Source organism: Neoarius graeffei, chromosome 19 (genome assembly GCF_027579695.1).
Source record: "Neoarius graeffei isolate fNeoGra1 chromosome 19, fNeoGra1.pri, whole genome shotgun sequence".
Lineage (NCBI taxonomy): Eukaryota > Metazoa > Chordata > Actinopteri > Siluriformes > Ariidae > Neoarius > Neoarius graeffei.
This window is the reverse complement of record NC_083587.1, coordinates 56,113,349-56,132,663: the sequence shown is the minus strand read 5'-3', so window position 1 is coordinate 56,132,663 and position 19,315 is coordinate 56,113,349. Positions and strand designations below refer to the sequence as shown.

Below are 19,315 nucleotides of genomic sequence, written 5' to 3'. Positions count from 1 at the left end.
AAGAACGCGGTTACATTCAGTACAAGGCTGCTTAGGCTGGCAGAATTTTGCAGTAGCATTTGTACTCCTGAGATACAGGTCATCCCATTCGGAGCGTCAGTGTAACTAAAAAAAAAAAGCCAATGCGAGGCTTTTACTATTAGATAAAGACTGGAAACGTCGAGTGTCTGCGTATGACCTCACCCTTTCATTGCGGTCGGCGCAGAACAGACGGGTGTGGTGGCGTTTCTGCACCACAATGTAGGTGATCCCGGGCTGGTACTCTTTCTCCAGGCTAATGCAGGCCTCCCTGATTGCCAGCAGTTCATAATACAGCACCTGAAACGGAAAGAATAAAAGAAGCGCACACAATCCTTTGTTAGACTCACTACTAAAGAAGAAGAAACCTTTATTTTGGTCACATGTACACTCAAACACAGCGAAATTCCTCCTCTGCATTTAACCCATGCATGCACACAAGTGAGCAACGAGCGCGCGCGCACCCACCCACCCAGAGCAGTGGGCAACTATGCTACAGCGTCCAGGGTGCCTTGCTCAAGGGCACTTCGGCCATGAAGTCATGACTGGGGAAAGTGCTACTCATTCACTCAACTCCCCTGAACGTTTTTCCTGCCAGTCCCAGGAATTGAACCGGCAACCCTTTGGACCTTCTCTAACCTTCAGTCCACGGCTGCCCCCAATGCAGTACTAATGCAGCGTATTAGCTAACTTGTTCTGAACACTCGCCACATGTACCAGGCCCGTACATTACGTACATTTTGACAATTGTTCATAAAGTATTCTTAAGTTCCATATAATTTAACTCCTTTATGTACGAACTAAATGAGTATTAGAACAAACGAATAGCTCCATGAGATCCCTGGTGTAGTTTTTTTTTTTGAGATAAACCACCTCTGTGCTATATGCAAACTAGAAAATTTCTGGATCCGCCAGCGAGTCCATTTAAAAAGCTCTCTGATGTGTGGATTCTGTACGGTACATTTCAATGTCATTTGATAGCACTGTGTTCAATAATTTTTTTAAATTACTCAAATAAATTAACTGAGAAAAACTGCTCAGGTATCGTCTCCAATACTTGTTTTACACATTTTTCCCCCCCATTTAATAAAAATATATTATTTCCATTCATAATTTTATTTCTCTCATCATCATCTGTGCTGACTGACCCTTTTGTTTTGACAGGACTGACACACGGACCCTGGATGCTGAAAATCTTCAGGACAGGGCTCCTAGATGGGATGTAAAAAAAAAAATTAAAGAAAATAATAATAATGTGGATCTACCACGCTAAACTCATGCTTGAAATCGCGATTTATATACCTAATAACCTATACACTACCGTTCAAAAGTTTGGGGTCACTCTGAAATGTCCTTATTTTTGAAAGAAAAGCACTGTTCTTTTCAATGAAGATCACTTTAAACTAATCAGAAATCCACTCTATACATTGCTAATGTGCTAAATGACTATTCTAGCTGCAAATGTCTGGTTTTTGGTGCAATATCTCCATAGGTGTATAGAGGCCCATTTCCAGCAACTATCACTCCAGTGTTCTAATGGTACAATGTGTTTGCTCATTGCCTCAGAAAGCTAATGGATGATTAGAAAACCCTTGTACAATCATGTTAGCACAGCTGAAAACAGTTGAGCTCTTTAGAGAAGCTATAAAACTGACCTTCCTTTGAGCAGATTGAGTTTCTGGAGCATCACATTTGTGGGGTCGATTAAATGCTCAAAATGGCCAGAAAAATGTCTCGACTATATTTTCTATTCATTTTACAACTTATGGTGGTAAATAAAAGTGTGACTTTTCATGGAAAACAACACAAAATTGTCTGGGTGACCGCAAACTTTTGAACGGTAGTGTATGTACCGCCCACATAATAGTTGGGGCCCCAAAAAAAGGATATCTGGCAAGTGCGAGTCATGCAAGTATAGATTTTCTATGTAATTTGGTCTTTAAAAAAAAAAAAAAGCTCTCTCCCCACAAGCGGCCCAGCCGAACGCGCCTGAAGTTGCCACTTGCTGATTCCCATCATTTCCGGTTTCATTTTGCAATGGCAGACCCCACCAACAAGCATGAGGAAGGAGTTTTGTCGAATATTTCCTGGATATTACATGAATACTAGGTAGGAACCTATCATTTTGACCCTACTCACCGAGAAACTTGCATTTGGCGAGTGCTTAAACGACACGCTGTAATTCAGTATTTATTATATGCAAATAATATAATATTTAGTCTTCGTCGGCACATAAAATATAGCCGGTTCTCAATTTTAGTCCCTGGAGCTTGTGGAGCACTTAGCTCTCACGTGTCTGTGAAGATTCTCTCAAGCTCTTATGTTATTTCTGTATCGCAGAACCCAAGTCATTAGTGGAAGCAATAAAATTCTTTTTAAAATCTAGCTTTTGTTTAAAATGACTGATTTCAGTATATATGTAGCAATGTAATAAGCAGGATAATATACAGCGAGTCAACTGACGCTACACATAACGACCGTCTTGCACGTAATCAGCGATAGGGCGGTGTGATGCGCGCGTCCCAGTGCTAAGCAGAGTTGCTGTTACCAACCAAGAGGATTATTTTCCTGTAACAATCCTGAAGCGTTTTATTCCTTACACAACAGCGCAGTTTACCCATTCTTACAATTTACTATTCATTTTTTAAAAAAAAGTGTACTTTTTATCCATTGATTGTAGTTACGTCTGTGAAACAAGTTCATTCCTGTCATCATTTACATTATGAGCATCTATAAACAAAACAGGCACGTCCTCACAGAAAGCCTGGTCATATTAATAATCGGACAAATCCGTTAGAATTCTGTAGCATATAAATGGTGTTCTTTTAAAGCCGGAGGATTACCATCTCAAGACGTATGGCGATCGTTCTTTTGCTGTAGCTGTGCCTCACTTCTGGAACGCGTTACCCATAGACATTAGATCTTGTGACTCCCGCTCTCTTTTCAAGTCAAAACTTAAAGGAGAGCTGAAGTCATTTTTAAACTTGCTTTATTTCTTAATTAACGTGTTATTCAATTACGGTTTCGGTTTTAGTAACCTTATATCGTAACTTGTATTGGCAACTAATTGCAATTAAATATCATACTTAAATCGGCAGGCGGCACAGTGGTGTAGTGGTTAGCGCTGTCGCCTCACAGCAAGAAGGTCCGGGTTCGAGCCCCGTGGCCGGCGAGGGCCTTTCTGTGCGGAGTTTGCATGTTCTTCCCGTGTCCGCGTGGGTTTCCTCCGGGTGCTCCGGTTTCCCCCACAGTCCAAAGACATGCAGGTTAGGTTAACTGGTGACTCTAAATTGACCGTAGGTGTGAATGTGAGTGTGAATGGTTGTCTGTGTCTATGTGTCAGCCCTGTGATGACCTGGCGACTTGTCCAGGGTGTACCCCGCCTTTCGCCCGTAGTCAGCTGGGATAGGCTCCAGCTTGCCTACGACCCTGTAGAACAGGATAAAGCGGCTAGAGATAATGAGATGAGACTTAAATCGGCCTATTCGCTTTTTAGCCGTGTTGAATTTAGTTCATTTGGTCCACGGCAGGCGTCGCTTATCCGCGACTTCGAAACGTCAAGTGTCAGCCAGGTGTCAGTGCCGCCATTTTGAAAACTGTTTTCCAAACGAAATATTGCACAAAAACGAGTTTAAATGACGATTACCGCCTACTTTTTTCAAACTTTCCGGACTAAATTCCTGATTTACCAAATTCTAACAGAAAACGAGAGCGCCCGAAAGGGAAAACCGAGCCGAGCTTTTGAATCCTCATTCACGGCTGGAATGCAAATGGCTTCCTCCTCGGTATACAAGTGCACTTCCATGGCAGGAAAAAAAACTACATTTTGCCGCCTATGTAGTCCCCTGTTTATACAAATAGGAGTCATTCAGGATTCAGCCATGTTTTTGCTCGGCGTTAGCAACAGTTACAGGTTTTTAGCTTTCTCCTGAAATGTTTTATTTTATTTCTTCTTCCTCAGGGTAGTAAAACTCACTTTCGCTGTGAAGACTGTTGTTATCGCTATCCATGCTGTAAAATTAATGCTATTCTCCTGAGAAATGCTGGAAAAAAATTTATAAGATTTTTGATTATCTTATAAATAAATCTTATAAAAAAAAAAAGTTGACAAAAAAAATGCTACTACGTTTGCTGTTGTTGTGAACAAGCGAGCCGCCAGAGTTCCGTAACCGGGATCTGTACCGTAGGATACGGACCCGCTCGCCAGCCAATCAGAGCGCAGGATTTGGACCGCGAAAAAAATTAAATAAACGCATGTATTTATTATTTTGAAAACCCACCAGCCGACTGATCTGACACGTTTTAATTGTGCGACAGTAATGATGTAAATACGAGCGCGACGGACTTGTGTCCGAAGGCGTTTTTTTCATTTTACCAATGAGCTCGCTCACATATACTGTATACAGTCCTCTATATAGTAATTCCCCATAAAGGGAGTCGGGAGCGATTTCAGACACAGGGCGTGGTTACTGACCTGTCTGAACTGGCCCTCGGACACACCGTCCCTGTAGAAGATGATCCGGGTGGGCTTGTATCGAGTGGACTTGTAGAACTGGATGAGAAGCTCACGTACCATGGAGGCCAAGTCCTGAATCACTTCCTGCCGTGGCCTCTGTACCCGTACGGTGGCACAGTACCGACTGGGATGGGCGTCCATACTGCCTACCACCTAGAGAAAGAGAAATAAGAACGAGTGAGAATTAAAGACACAAGAATGATGAATAAGTGATGTAATGAACAGTTCGAGGCAGATGGAAAGGAGAAACACTCACTGCAGCAATGGACGGCTTTTTCCCGTCTCCAGCAGGAGGGTGTGTGACATCTGCACCCAAGAAGATCACAGGCTGCTGGAACACTGATGGCCTGAAGAAAAAACACACATTTTTGTCTTGCTACCCTTGAGAGAGGTAAGTACTAATGCAGCTGATTAATACGATCTCTACACCCAAATCCAACACTGACCTGAACTGCAATAACCAGAATTAAACCTTTTGCCACATGGGCACCAGCCAAAAGACTTCTACGATCAAAACTATTCCTATCCTTCTGGAAGCACCTAGTTCCGACGATGATAAAAACATGTACGCTTTTTTTCGTCTCAATCATTTTTTAAAAATCATCTTTAGGCAGCTGGGCCATAGAAGGTTCACGCTGCACGCTCACGTGAAGAACCGGACCCTGGGCCATTAAACTTCATGCTTGGATGTTCACGTGTTGCGTCTGTTCTACTTTGACCGAGTAACCAACAATATGGACTCTTCGGATGACGACGATTGCCTCATTCTGCTTTTACTGAGACCGAGGAAGAGAAAAAGGAACAGAATTTGGAGCCGAGAACACTTCCTTCTGAGAGAAACCCGTGGTGAATTTCACCGAACATTCTATAATCTGCTTGACAATCCCGATGAAGAACTATTTTTCAATTATACCATTCAATTATATTTTTTCTGAAGTTTTCCCCTGAAAGCATAGAGTTATCTCCCTAGACCTGTTCTGATTGGCTGGCGCGGCGGTGACCGCATGCATTGACTGGAATTTCCATCTTCACGCCTAGAAAAAAGTGTGCATGTTTATTTCTCGCTTCACGCGTGAAGTGTGCAGCGTGAACGCCGTTCTATGGCCCAGAGCAAGTCATGCTACGTTTGTCCACTTTTCTTTACACGCGTGTAGCGTGCAGCATGCAGCGTGAACCTTCTATGGCCCAGCTGCCTTACAATTCTTGAGCTCGCTCTCTTGCATCTTCTAAACTTGGGTCATCTTCTGTCCGTGTTAATAAGACATACACCCTTCTCTCTCTCTCTCTCTCTCACCGTTGATGTGGTACCAAGATGTTGTTGATGCCGCCGAGTTTGACGTTGATCTTGAGGCAGAGGTTGGAGAGCGTCTGTGGTGACGTCTTCACTACGTTCTTCACCTGCACGCACTGAGTGGCCATTCCTAGGAGAGTGTCTCCGACGCGCTTCACCTCCGCTACACACCACACACACTCACTTTAGCATGACCTTTAATTTTTTCCACAGAAATAAAAACACATTCCCGTCTAAGGACCCCAAGACAATTTTAGAAAACTTTTCTTGTGTGTCAGAAACATTTAAAGGAGCTACAACTGGTGGTCCAGCTGAACATCACGGACTTAAACATCAGCTTCAGAGAGGAGAGCGAGCAACCAACAATCGCACTCTTTCACAAGCCAGAGAATCCTACAGCTGGTTTTCTACCACCAGAGGAACATTTTAAATAATTTACGGACTTCAGGTACGTTTCCACCAAAGTTACTGGACAGACAGACAGTGAGAGGTGTGTGTTGTGTACCATAGACAGGTGTTTTCCCGGGCAGGATGACGATGATGAGCTGCAGGCCGGCGTAGGTGTTCTTAAGGTGTCTGAACATGGGCTCCACGCTGTCAGCTCCCTGTGCGTACTTACAGAAACACGGCTGACCCTGGATGGGCATCCCGGCGTCCTTCGAGATCTTACGCAGCTGATCTGTGAACCCCCTACGAGACGACAAAAGCGAGTAAAAGCCAGAACCGATCGTAAGTGGCGTGTTCTAGTACTCTAGTAGGCGCGTTACAAACTCTGACTGCGATAAGAACACAGAACGTACTTCAGGATCTCCTCGCGGCATTGTCTCTGCGTGGCAAAGCATGCAATGGCCCACATCTTGATCTCCACACCGGTGTGAAACTGCTTTCCCCGCATGTCCCACACACCGTGACTGGGCGTGGCCACGGTCCGGTTCTGCAAGAAAAGCACAGGGTTGATCATCTGCATGCTGGTGTGTATACACACACACACACACACACACGGCTCATATGCAGGACTACTTTATTACTTTATACTCTAAAACTATCAAAATGCTTCTATACATTAACACAAGGTCGAATACAAAAACAGGCGTGTAAATTACTAAATAAATAAATAAAAGAAATACCAAAACATCAAAAGATGACCAACATGCATTTCTAAAAACAGCTTTTGAGTTGTTTTACATCTCTTAATTAATTTGACTGGAGTCTTCTTGTGCTCAGCCATGTTTAGCTAATTAGCAAGAATTAGATTTTGGCTTTTTAGTAACTTTGGTGCACTGAATGAATGAATGAAACTCCTTAGGGCCTCTGCATGCTCTTGCGACAAGGCTTTCGCAGATAGTTGTTATCGTTGAGCGGGGAGCAATAGACCCCTTTCACATGACGTCACCGCGCCGCGAGATTTTGTTAGGCGCCATATTGGAAGACCAAGTACATGCACTCACAAAATAAAACAAAGTACGAGCAAGAGTAAAGTGACACGATGGATGATAATTCTGGTTATGTGAGTACATTACCAGCTGCAGAAAGGGCGCGGTATGTGGAGAAACTGGCTGTGATGGATGGGTTTGACCCATACGATAAGACTCGCGGCAAAGGAGAATGGAAACATAAGGAGGACCGGACACCAATTCTGCCATCTGTTTGCTACCCAGACATTGTAAACTATTTGTTGTTTACACCAAGTGTTCGAATTAAGCCGATATTTTCAGGGGGTCCCTTGGGGGGGGGGGGGGGGGGGGTGCTTGCGCTTGTCTCGGAGCGCGGATCTCCAAACACATGAGAAGCCCATCTTACGCACATATCACGCGGACTCCACACACGCATTGCGTCTGAAGTCATAACTCATCAGGGGAAATCGTGTCCGCATTGGCATGTTCAAAAAACAACCTCGCGTCAACAATGATACCACACGCAAGGGGGGGAAAAAAAAAAAAAAAAAAAAAAAAAAAGAGAGTCAGGCTACTCAACAACCAACCTGGCAGCAGCGAGCAAGCTCCAAACCATCCTAAATTATTATTATTATTAAATTGTAGAAGTCTGGGAGGCTTGCTCCTCATACAGTTATCAACTTGGGGCCACTTTAGCATGTTTTAAATCTGAATTTCTTGCGTTTGCTTACCTCAAAGTGTCCGCAGATCATACACAGACATCCATTATATCCACAGTTTTTTGCCAAGTCTCACACAGGTTTCTTTCAAGTCTACTGTTGGGCCAATAAATCATAAATAAAGCAGCTCAGATTTGTTTAAGTCGTTTGCCACTCCACTTTATTCTCGTGAGTTCACATACCGCTGCCGTTATTTCCCCCTAATCACGAGTTTGTTGGTCTTCCAAAATGGCGCAGGGTCTGTTTACTTCCGGTTTCGGGTGACGTCAGTGAAAGGGGTCTAGAGGCGTGCGCGATGTTATTCACCGCCACGACGCAAGGGGGCGCGAAGTCGCGAAATCGCTAGGAGTATTTGGTGGGTGTGGTTAGTGGAGTGTTTATCCTCCGGTTACTTATAATGTCTAGAACTGGAGTCGTATAGATGTACGTACTTCCTCACTTCCTCGATCAACCGCTCTTCGTGCTGCTCCATCTTCGCTCGTGTTTTTAAAAATGGCGGCCGTGAAAACAAACCAAACCGGGAAAGTAGGGAAGCGGAAGTGCGTGTACAGCGGATGTAGAGTGGACCAATCAGAGCCCTCTTGTCTGCGACGCTGTCTGCGAGGCTTCTGCGGTGGTCACAATTTTTGGGAGGTGCGCGCAGAGCGTCTGCGAAGGGGGGGGGGCTACGCAGACGCCATCTGCGACGCCTTCTGTGAGGACTGCGTTGTCAGCATAAATTGGCCTTTAGTGTGCTGCATTGTCAATTCGCCATCAGAAAGCTCTGTGAATTGATGTATCGGGTGGTGAAATTAGAAGTTACTTGAACACGTGCAAACATGACAACAGCTGCGAAAACAGCAATTAGCCTTATATCAATTTCACTGCGGTGATCGTTTTTACAGGCAGAGCCGAGAGTCCATTTTCTTTCTACTCCGACGATCTTCTCATGTAAATGAGAAGCATTTTGACACTGAATGCTCTTCACGGTGAAAGCTATCGATTCTTGATTCTCTATTCAGCACTTAAAATGCTTAAACGATAGACGGCTAATCGCCGAATAATGGCGGCTGGTTAACAGTCAGCACAAACGGTCAGACCCTGACACAATGATGCAGTTACTGTTCAACAACACACAAAGTTCACACCAGCAGAGGTTAGAGACTGGGTTAGTTCCTCCAGTGGAGGGCCAGACAGGCAGACCGACAAAGAGATGAGTGTGATTTAAAGGAAGGGTACCAGAAAGTTCTCTGAGCTCACCCTGCCCCCGTACTGCAGCATGGGCGCGGGCAACACACGGCCCGTCACGTGAGCCATCTCGTCCCGCACCTTGAACTGGAACTCCTGCACAAACGGGTCGGCCTCGTAGTTGGCACTGCGTACCTGAGGAGGTGAAGAGAGAGGGGGGAGAAAAGAAAAAACAAAAACACATCAGAGGGGGAGAGGGAGAGAAGTATGAACAAAAGGCGTGGAAAACAGAAAAAAATTGAATCTAGAGTAATCATTTCAAATCAGGTCAACGAGCTACATTTATTTGCATAATTCGTGTGCAGTGCGATCACGACAAACACTTGAAGAGCTTCCTTCTGAAAAAGCATTCCATCCGCTGATGGAACATTTTGGTTCTAAAAACCGGCTCGAGCTGCAATCCTCCGAGTGCGCGCTTCAAACAAACACCAAAAGATTATTTTTAGAAAATCACAGATGCAAACGGAGGCCATTTTGTACATCTCGACGTCGAATTCATTACACCCACAGCCCACCTTGCACTGTTTAGAACTAACTAAATTAAATCAGGGTCAGGAACATTTTTTAAAAAGAGGGGGAGAGGGGGGGCACGCATCATCCTCATCTTACCCAAAGGGAGTTGACGAGCAGAGACATGTTTGGTGCTTGAAGCTTGTTAACGAGGAACGAAAAGACTATAACGTAGTAGTCTAGCAATTGTACAAGGTCACATGATTAGATCGCCACCTTGGATGACAGTGGACCTCATTTATCAAACTGTATACCAATTAATTTATGTGCAAATTGTTCACAGGAGAATTAAAGAAATGTTAGATACATGAAAATCCAGTTAGTTCAGAAAGACAGACGGACAGTCATTTAAATTAACATATATATAAAAATAATAAAAATATCTCTCTCCCTCTCGCTCTCACACACTTCCACTTATCAATCAAGCTTCCAAAGCTGCTATCGGAATCACTTCAGACATAGAATCCCGTCTTCAAACTTTAGCCCATGCCCCTGTCCTCCAGGTCCAGCATCACCAAGCTGCCACTGTTGGGTCCCTTAACCCACAAGTGCTCAGATCCATCAATGAGATAAACGCAAGTTGCTCTGGATAACAGCTGCGTTATATTTTGGGGGTGAAAACGGTTAGAGAAACAGCTTTGGGACCAAAAGGTCGCTGGTTCAATTCCCTGAACCAGCAGGACTGGCTCGAGTGCCCTTGAGCGAGGCACCTAACCCCCAACTGCTCTGGCAAGCGTTGTGGCATACCTTGCGTCTGATTAGGCAAAGAAAAAACGATGATGTGATTATCGCTTCAGGCAAGAACCCGGCCGTAACTAATTTAACTAATTAATACTTACAGTCTAACACTACGTTCAGACTGCAACCTGAAACGACCCATATCCGATTTTTTTGTTAGGCCGTTCACATTACCAATTATATGAGACTTGTATGCGATCTCCAATATGAACGGAAAACGACCCAAAAGTGTCCCGCATGCGCAAATTGACACGTAATAAGCACATCTACGTAATACGTAAACCAAAAAAAAAAGCGCACTCTTCAAGTTTGCAAGTCAAGCATGGAGATGAGGCGAGACCTGGCGATGTGGTTTTTGTGGCGGCGGCGGAACTCGCACAATAATCTGATTAATGTGAGCAGCAGACGAATCAGACCGAAGGTGTCAAATTACTGGAAATTTCCAGAACAATCTTATAAATCTTGTAATACAGGATGGTTTAAGTTATAAATCAGTTATAGAAACTGTTTTATTTAATCAGGCTAACAGATCAACATCCAGGTCCCTACCAAATCCACCATTAGCTTGATCAATTCTATAAAAAAGTCTATTTAAATTCTGAAAACTGTACAAATGTTGTTTTCCACCAAAGAGGCGGGATTAGCCAACGCAGAATAGTGACGTTTGTCTCTTGTTGATGACGTGTAGGTCGCATGAATGCGACCTGTCCGGTCAGACTGCAGTCGCATGTGAAAATAACGGATATGCATCAGAATTAGGACCACATATCCAAGCAGCCTGGGTCGCATGTGAAAAAATCGGATCTGTCGTTCAGATTGTCAATAAATCGGATACAGGTTGCATATGGGCAAAAAAATCGGATATGGGTCGTTTCAGGGTGCAGTCTGAACGTAGTCAGAGTGTAAAACTATAAAAGCAAACATGCCTCAGCTGGATGAATTTGGGTTAGGAGAAACAGCAAGTTATTTGAGACGAACTATACCACCTACAGAATTAGAAATATTGTTTAAACTGGATATAAACAGGGTCATATTAATGGCACTTTGTTACAATCACGCATTACTTATACTTGTCTAAAGGTCAACTTTACAATTTTGACCACAAGACACCCATCCGCCCCAGTTAAAACAGGGGGGGGAAAAAAAAAAAAAAAAAAGACGACACTCTGGACCTGCTTGAGGAGTTCGGTACTCCTCAGGAGCACACAACTTTAAAGTGCATATCCTGGACCAAATTCGTTTTTTTTTTTTTAATATATATATATATATATATATATATATATATATATATATATATATATATGAAAGTACGTCCCTTTACACACTCATCCAGAAGGGTAACTTTGCACAAGGCCATCTGTCTACAGCAGAAAAAAAAATAAAACGCGTCTGGAAAAATCCCAAGGGAGTCTGGAGCCAGATTCGTGACGTCACCTGCGGAAGCGCCAGCAGGCTGCGAGAGCTTTGCACGGTTTCAGTGCACAGCCTGTGTAGACCAAGCGCTCCCATTTCTCTCTCATTGTCCGGTCTTTTGGGAAACGATAAGTACTAATCCCATCAAGATTGGTGTTGCTACACCCTCCTACGATACATCTGTTAACCATTTTAATAATTACGCGATAACGTTGAAGAAATTTGCAGAAAACCACCAGGTCGTTTTCTCAAACAAACCAGCGCTGACGTAGGATTCAGAGGGAGGCGAACTGCACGCAACGTCACGAAAATCAGTGTTTGCCGGGAAATCCAAATGCCAAGTTTTTTCAGAGGCGGACCAATTCGCCTCAAATGGCTCGATTTCAACTGAATTTTTCTGGTATTGCGCAATTGCACGAAATGCAAAAATGTGACAGATATTTGACCAAAGTTTAATATAAAATAGGAGAATTACACTGATCTTGCTCCTGAATTTACCCGTGATATGCACTTTCAGAAGCACATTGAGGATGTAATGCTGTCTCTAAACAGCAGGGGGAGCTCACCAGTCTGCTGATCTCCTCCTGTCGGTCTGGTGCTGAGCGTGCTGTAGCTTTGATCATGGTGGACGTCTGATTATCAGTAAGTTTCTTGATGCATCGCTGCCCTGCTACAATATTACACACCTGAAAAGGGGGGGGAAATAAATAAATAAATAAATAAACCCCTGAATGTGAACGAGAGCTTTTGAAGTGAAACTAATGACCAAAAGCTAGCAGTGATACCTAGAAGACCTGCACCATTAGCATTTTTAGGAGAACAACTTCATTAAAGTCTCACCTCCAGGGGCAGGTACGTGTGTTTCTGTTCCTGGCCGACCTGCAAACACGGCAGGTGAGGGTACTTCAGCTGCAGGTTGTACTTTTCTCGGAAATACTGAGCGACGGTCCGTTCCACCGTTTGCCCATTTTCCAACTGCAAGGGGAACCTGCAGCACCGAACAGAGGTAGGAGACGTTACTGTGATTGAGAATCATGATATGCTTTGCATCATATGTGCATCAGGCTTGCTTAAAGGAACAGTCCACCGTACTTCCATAATGAAATATGCTCTTATCTGAATTGAGACGAGCTGCTCCGTACCTCTCCGAGCTTTGCGCGACCTCCCGGTCAGTCAGACGCGCTGTCACTCCTGTTAGCAATGTAGCTAGGCTCAGTATGGCCAATGGTATTTTTTGGGGCTGTAGTTAGATGCGACCAAACTCTTCCACGTTTTTCCTGTTTACACAGGTTTATATGACCAGTGATATGAAACAAGTTCAGTTACACAAATTGAAACGTAGCGATTTTCTATGCTATGGAAAGTCCACACTATAATGACAGGCGTACTAACACCTTCTGCGCGCTTCGACAGCGCATTGATATCTGAGCTCCGTATCAATGCGCTGCCGAAGCACGCCTGTCATTATAGTGCGGACTTTCCATAGCATAGAAAATCGCTAGATTTCAATTTGTATAACTGAACTTGTTTCATGTCACTGGTCATATAAACCTATGTAAACAGGAAAAACGCGGAAGAGTTTGGTCGCATCTAACTACAGCCCCAAAAAATACCATTGGCCATGCTGAGCCTAGCTACATTGCTAACAGGAGTGACAGCGCGTCGGACTGCGTCTGACTGACTGGGAGGTCGCGCAAAGCTCGGAGAGGTACGGAGCAGCTCGTCTCAATTCAGATAAGAGCATATTTCATTATGGAAGTACGGTGGACTGTTCCTTTAAAGAAATTTAGAAATGATAAATATAAGCAGCATATTAATATCATACTCTCACTGAGAAAAATAACGCACCTACTAATGAACAATAGCATTGCTTTGCAAAGTTAGTAACGGCTAATTGGCCTATTAGCTCATTAGGCTATCACATTATCTGATTTTCACACGTTTGCGAGATTGTTTTTAAACAGGAAACAGTTGCGTCGACTTTGATAGTTTAAAAAAAAAAAAAAAAAAGGATGAGGGTTGATCTTAGCCTGGCAAGCCAGACTAAAGGTGAATATTTAGTCTGGCCTCGCTCGTAGACATTTCCGAAGCGGGTAGGAGGAACAAACCGCTGTCTTTCAAACTGTCTCTGTGCGTATAGGCCAACGCTCTGACCAATCAGCGCAACAGTGACTGTGACGTAGTCAGAGCGACAGAAAGCATTGGGGGAGGCCTTGAAATAAATAAATTTTTCAAAATGCGTATTAATTAAAAAACAGGTTCTAGATATTAAGAAGTTTGGAGATAATGACCACAAGTTTGGAGTCTGTACCACATACTTAACATACACTTTTTTTTTTTTCAAATGTTTTTCAAGGGTTTGCTTAAACTGTTTTTGAGAGTTTTTATTTAGTGGTGTTTGGTGAAATAATTTCCCTTAAATTTAAAATAACGGGAAAATAAGAAACAATCAAAAAGTAATGTTTCAAAGCTGTTTATTAATTCTTCGTACTGCACAAACTAGCCCCATCCTTTTGGCTACGAGCGGAGCCAGCTGGTAGATCAGACTTTTGCCGTAGCCGATCGGCAAAACAGCGAAAACGTCCTTCTTGAAAAGGAATGAGCGGAGAGCCTCTTCCTGCTCATGTTTCAACGAAAACTCCAAGTCTAATTCTTCTAAAACTGATTCCAAAGCGGAGTCAAACGCGCGCTGTTCACTAGCCGTAGCCATCTTTCCTGTTGCGCTTTCTCCAGCGTCACGCAGCTTTGTCGTCACTCCTGCAAAAGCCCGCCCAAAGAATCCAAACAAAAACCTTGTGTTGTGATTGGCGGGCACGATTTGATGCCCGGGGTGTTTTGTTGATATGGTGCGAGGCTAGACCCACTCGCTAGGCAAAAATATTTTTGGCCACTAGGCGGTTGGGTCTAGTTTACTAGGCTAGGTTGATCTGCCACAAAACAAATTACTTAACATGAGAATAAAAAGTACTTGTTCAAATCTCTAAATATATCCAAGTTGTGTTCAGGGACAGACTTTTTTTTGTGGTTTTGTGACAGAAATCATGCTAACCAGCTTTTCGTGCCTTTGTATTAAGATTTCTTGTGAAGAAAAAGAAAAAAAAAAAAAAAACACACACAGTGACTAAGTCAAGCTTCCCCAAGCTATTCCCCGTGTCCCATCTCGGGCCCCTGCTCTGGACCACAATGAGGCTGACTCACGTTTGATGGCTGGCAGGTCGGCGGGTCACGTTACACACTCGGTACTTCCTCCGCATGGTTCCACAGTGCGTCACCTCCACCTTAAGACCTAAAACACAACCACATGAGACGAGAGATTACAGAAATGCACCATGCATTTCATTACATGCTGGAGCAAATGCTTGGTTACTTCAAAATTTAAACCGGTCCGGTCTGAATTCCATTTGTTTACTCCTGAAGGCACTCGAGAACAGAGCCGAAATGAGACTCGCGCTGTACTTCTCTTCTGCGATTACAAACCGAGAACACGACTCATCGGATTGTATTAAAGGGCCGTATTTCATGCTCATTGCACCAGATTATACATATTAATTTGAGGGTTTGGGTTGTGAGTCACCGCTGAATGAGAGCCGTATCAAAACGATCAGCTCTGAGAAAGCGATGACGCACGATTTGGGATGAGGCTGGGGCAAGCAGAGGACAGAGTCCTGTACTCACTCATCGCTCCCTCGAGCTCCCGATCAGCGCGATTCGGCAGAAAGACTCACCTTTGATTTCTTTGGTGAATTTGACTCGGTGGGAATCCGTGAGAGGGCGGGGCTGCTCATCAATGTTGTGGATGTCCAGGACCTCACACATGAACTGGATGACTGGCTGTGCTTTGTAAAAGGCCGTGGCGGACACTAGGAGTAAAACAAGACAGGCAGGAAATCATTAATCAATATTCAAAGAACAATTCGGCCAAAACGTACACAATTTTAGCCTGATCCTGGAATCAGCCCACACGTTTGCTTCCTTAGTTTTTGAACTGGAAAATAGCTGTAGCGAAACAAGTGAGGGACGCTCATCAAACCCAGCATTAAGCATTGTTTAAAACACTGGCTCTTGATGTGGGGTCGAGAAAATCCAAAGGATAAGTCAGGCCGAGTCTGTAATTTGGTTACAGCTGTGGAAATCACAATCTCATCTCATCTCATTATCTCTAGCCGCTTTATCCTGTTCTACAGGGTCGCAGGCAAGCTGGAGCCTATCCCAGCTGACTACGGGCGAAAGGCGGGGTACACCCTGGACAAGTCGCCAGGTCATCACAGGGCTGACACATAGACACAGACAACCATTCACACTCACATTCACACCTACGGTCAATTTAGAGTCACCAGTTAACCTAACCTGCATGTCTTTGGACTGTGGGGGAAACCGGAGCACCCGGAGGAAACCCACGCGGACACCATGCAAACTCCAGACAGAAAGGCCCTCGCCGGCCACGGGGCTCGAACCCAGGACCTTCTTGGTGTGAGGCGACAGCACTAACCACTACACCACCGTGCCGCCCACGAAATCACAATCCACCATTTTTATTAGTTATTATTCTGTTCATATCCAGTGAAATGTGAATAATCTCGCTCTCTGATTGGCTACTCTACGACTAGGCTATCAGCTCATATACCATGAATAGAGGCAAAAAATAAAGGTGGAACACATAAGTTCAATTTATATAGCGCCTTTCTCAAAACCCAAGGTTGCTTTACAATTATGGGGGGAAAAATAAAAAATCCACCAAATAAAGGTCAGGATGTAATTCCAGTGGTGTAGCAGCCACAGTCCCACCAAAAGGCGCACAAAAATAAGTCCCACACCACCAGCACAGCTGCTGCGCTGCCGCCGGGCAACATCACTCGGAACACCATGCCATGGATCCACAAAGCGAGCACAGACGCACCACCACGCAGAGCGCTGGTACGTCTCAAGCCGCCGCGACGCCACCGAGCAACATCGCTTGGAACATCACGCCAAGCACTAAAGCACCGCTGCACAGAGCGCTGGACAACCACGATGATAAAATTAGCAACGAGCTCCCTGCAGCCCACAGCTAGGAGCACAAGCATCACCCACAGCGAACCAAGGCCTGGAGGGAACTGACGCCCAAAACTGGGTCCGGAGCTACACCACAACACTCAAACAAAAATCAAAACTACACAAAACACAAAAAAGGAAAAACAAAAGAGAAAAAATAAAAAGCTCCGGTGAGAAGCGGCAGCCAGAACGCACACGGCGTACTCTCAACCGGAAACAGAGGGGGAAAAAAAAGTCAGATATCTATCACTTTATTATCAAGCATTTAAAAGAAAAGAACAGCAAAAATATAGCGTCGTGTCGTCGTCCCCGATCTCGTGCTCTACACTCCAGCCCAAATCAGCGGCGGGAATGCACCTTTAAGTTGGTTTGCCAACCGCCAAAAAAAAAAAAAAAAAACCCAAAAGAAGAAGAAAATGGTGCTGCGTGTTGCTGAATCAACCGAGGCTGAAATAAAAACTACTCCAACGCAAAACCCCCAAAAATACAAACAACCATTTCATGGTAAGAACCTGTCTTTCATCTTTCAAGAAGAATTATCACATTTTTCACAAATTGCTCCCATCATTTCGCTGGTTTGTTTACATTCTAGGTGGAAATTCTTTTGTCAGATGTTTTGTATAAATTATTTATTGAATTTGCAAAAAATAATGCTCAGTTTCTCAAAACCCAGTGAACGTGGAACATAAAAACAGTTATTCCACTCACTCAATCTCATCATACATGGCTTAAAGCCAACTTGGCCGACGAGGCACGTAGCGCCATCAGCTCATGCACGACTCGATTTCGTGGAATAACTAATATTTATTTTTTTCGTGGTCCAAATCCTGCGCTCTGATCGGCTGTGAGCGGGTCCGTATCCTACGGTACAGACCCCGGTTACAGACCTCTGGCGACTCGCTCGTTCACAACAAACATGGTAGCATTTTTTGTCAACATTTATCTTTTTTTTTTTATAAGATTTATTTATAAGATAATCAAAAATCTTATACATTTTTGCCAGCATTTCTCAGGAGAATCGCATTAATTTTACAGCATGGATCGCGATTACGACAGTGTTCACAGCGAAAGTGAGTTTTACTACCCTGAGGAAGAAGAAATAAAAGAAAACATTTCAGGAGAAAGCTAAAAACCTGTAATTTGCTAACACTAGGGATGGCAAAAACTAAAAAAAAATCTTGACCGACCACCGAGCCTCATTAGCCGGTTAACCTATGAGTTTAAACAGGGATGCAAACAGCGCGCCTTTTTCATGGCTCGTGCAGATCCAATTTTTTTTTTGGGGGGGGGGGGGGGGGGGGGGCGCGTTAGAGTGTCTGAATAATTTCATCAGAGTACCGTATTTTTCGGACTATAAGTCGCACTTTTTTTCATGGTTCGGCTAGCCATGCGACTTATACTCCGGTGCGACGTATATATGTTTTGTTTTTTTTTCACCGCGGAATAACTGGAGCTGATGCTGAGTCTGACGACAGCCACGCAGAAGAGGAGGAAACGGCGCTTCGTCTGCCGCTGGAGTTGGCAGAGTTGTTCAGAAGCGACACCGAGGATGAGGAATTCAATGGATTTGCTGATTTGGAGTGAAATCATCAGCTTGATAAACTTGATTGACCTGTGTTTTATTATTAATGATAGGCCTATAGTTATTTAAATAAGTTATGTAATGATTTTAGGCAGTGCTTAATTTGTGAAGTGGGAGGTCCCGGAACGCAGGAGGTGGGTGGGTCCGGCGACTCAAAAAAAAAAAGGTGGGGGATGGTTTACTATAACTTTATGCACACGCGCTTATTGTGTGTGTAAAATAATAATAATAATAATAATAATAATAATAATAATAATAATATCAGACATTATGATCTTAGAAAACGCTTTAGTGACGAACAGTTACAGACAGTAATATGTCGTGATATGTTATAAAAAATTTAATATATAGCCTAATAAAAATATATCTTCTAAAATAACAGACTACTCATATCACAACCGGTTTATTTCACCATTGGAGATCAGATCACACAAGACATGAGTTAAATGACTCTTTTTAAGGATTTAAGTAGGGGATTTAAAAGAGGTTGTTGTTTTTTTTTTCACTAGACGGTTGTCTTTGGAGATGATATACCTATAGCCTACTTGACCTCTGATTTAATGAAATAAAATTCGACAAAAATGAAGAATGACTCTCCTCGATGATGACTACAGCTTTAATAACAAAGATGAAAGAGCCATGGGGCGATAATAAACCCTACCGGTAAAAATAATCTAAAAGCAAACTGATTAATGCATCAATAATAGGCTACTAATATTAGTTATAATAATAATAATAATAATATAGGCTATTAGTAATAACGATAGTGATAGTATTAAAGATAGTAGTAGATATTTAAAATAATCAGACTAGGCTACTTACAGGGCAAAGGGCACGTTATCACTGCTCAGCTGTTCGGTTATTAAAACAATGCAG

The 19,315-nt window shown here is 43.5% G+C and overlaps 2 protein-coding genes across 2 annotated transcripts in view; one reads left to right on the top strand and one right to left on the bottom strand.

Annotated features, from left to right (window-relative positions):
• hmgn2 (high mobility group nucleosomal binding domain 2) overlaps window positions 1-19,315 on the top strand; it is a 419,610-nt gene that overhangs the window by 121,217 nt on the left and 279,078 nt on the right. The gene's annotated exons all lie outside the window — the stretch shown is intronic.
• The window catches only part of ago3a (argonaute RISC catalytic component 3a), a 113,713-nt gene that overhangs the window by 21,069 nt on the left and 73,329 nt on the right, over window positions 1-19,315 (bottom strand). Inside the window, 11 exon segments of the mRNA XM_060900327.1 lie at window positions 184-318; window positions 4,493-4,687; window positions 4,791-4,881; window positions 5,829-5,988; window positions 6,331-6,515; window positions 6,626-6,759; window positions 9,178-9,300; window positions 12,393-12,512; window positions 12,667-12,814; window positions 15,025-15,112; window positions 15,552-15,686. Of these exon segments, the coding sequence (XP_060756310.1) occupies window positions 184-318; window positions 4,493-4,687; window positions 4,791-4,881; window positions 5,829-5,988; window positions 6,331-6,515; window positions 6,626-6,759; window positions 9,178-9,300; window positions 12,393-12,512; window positions 12,667-12,814; window positions 15,025-15,112; window positions 15,552-15,686 (1,514 nt within the window).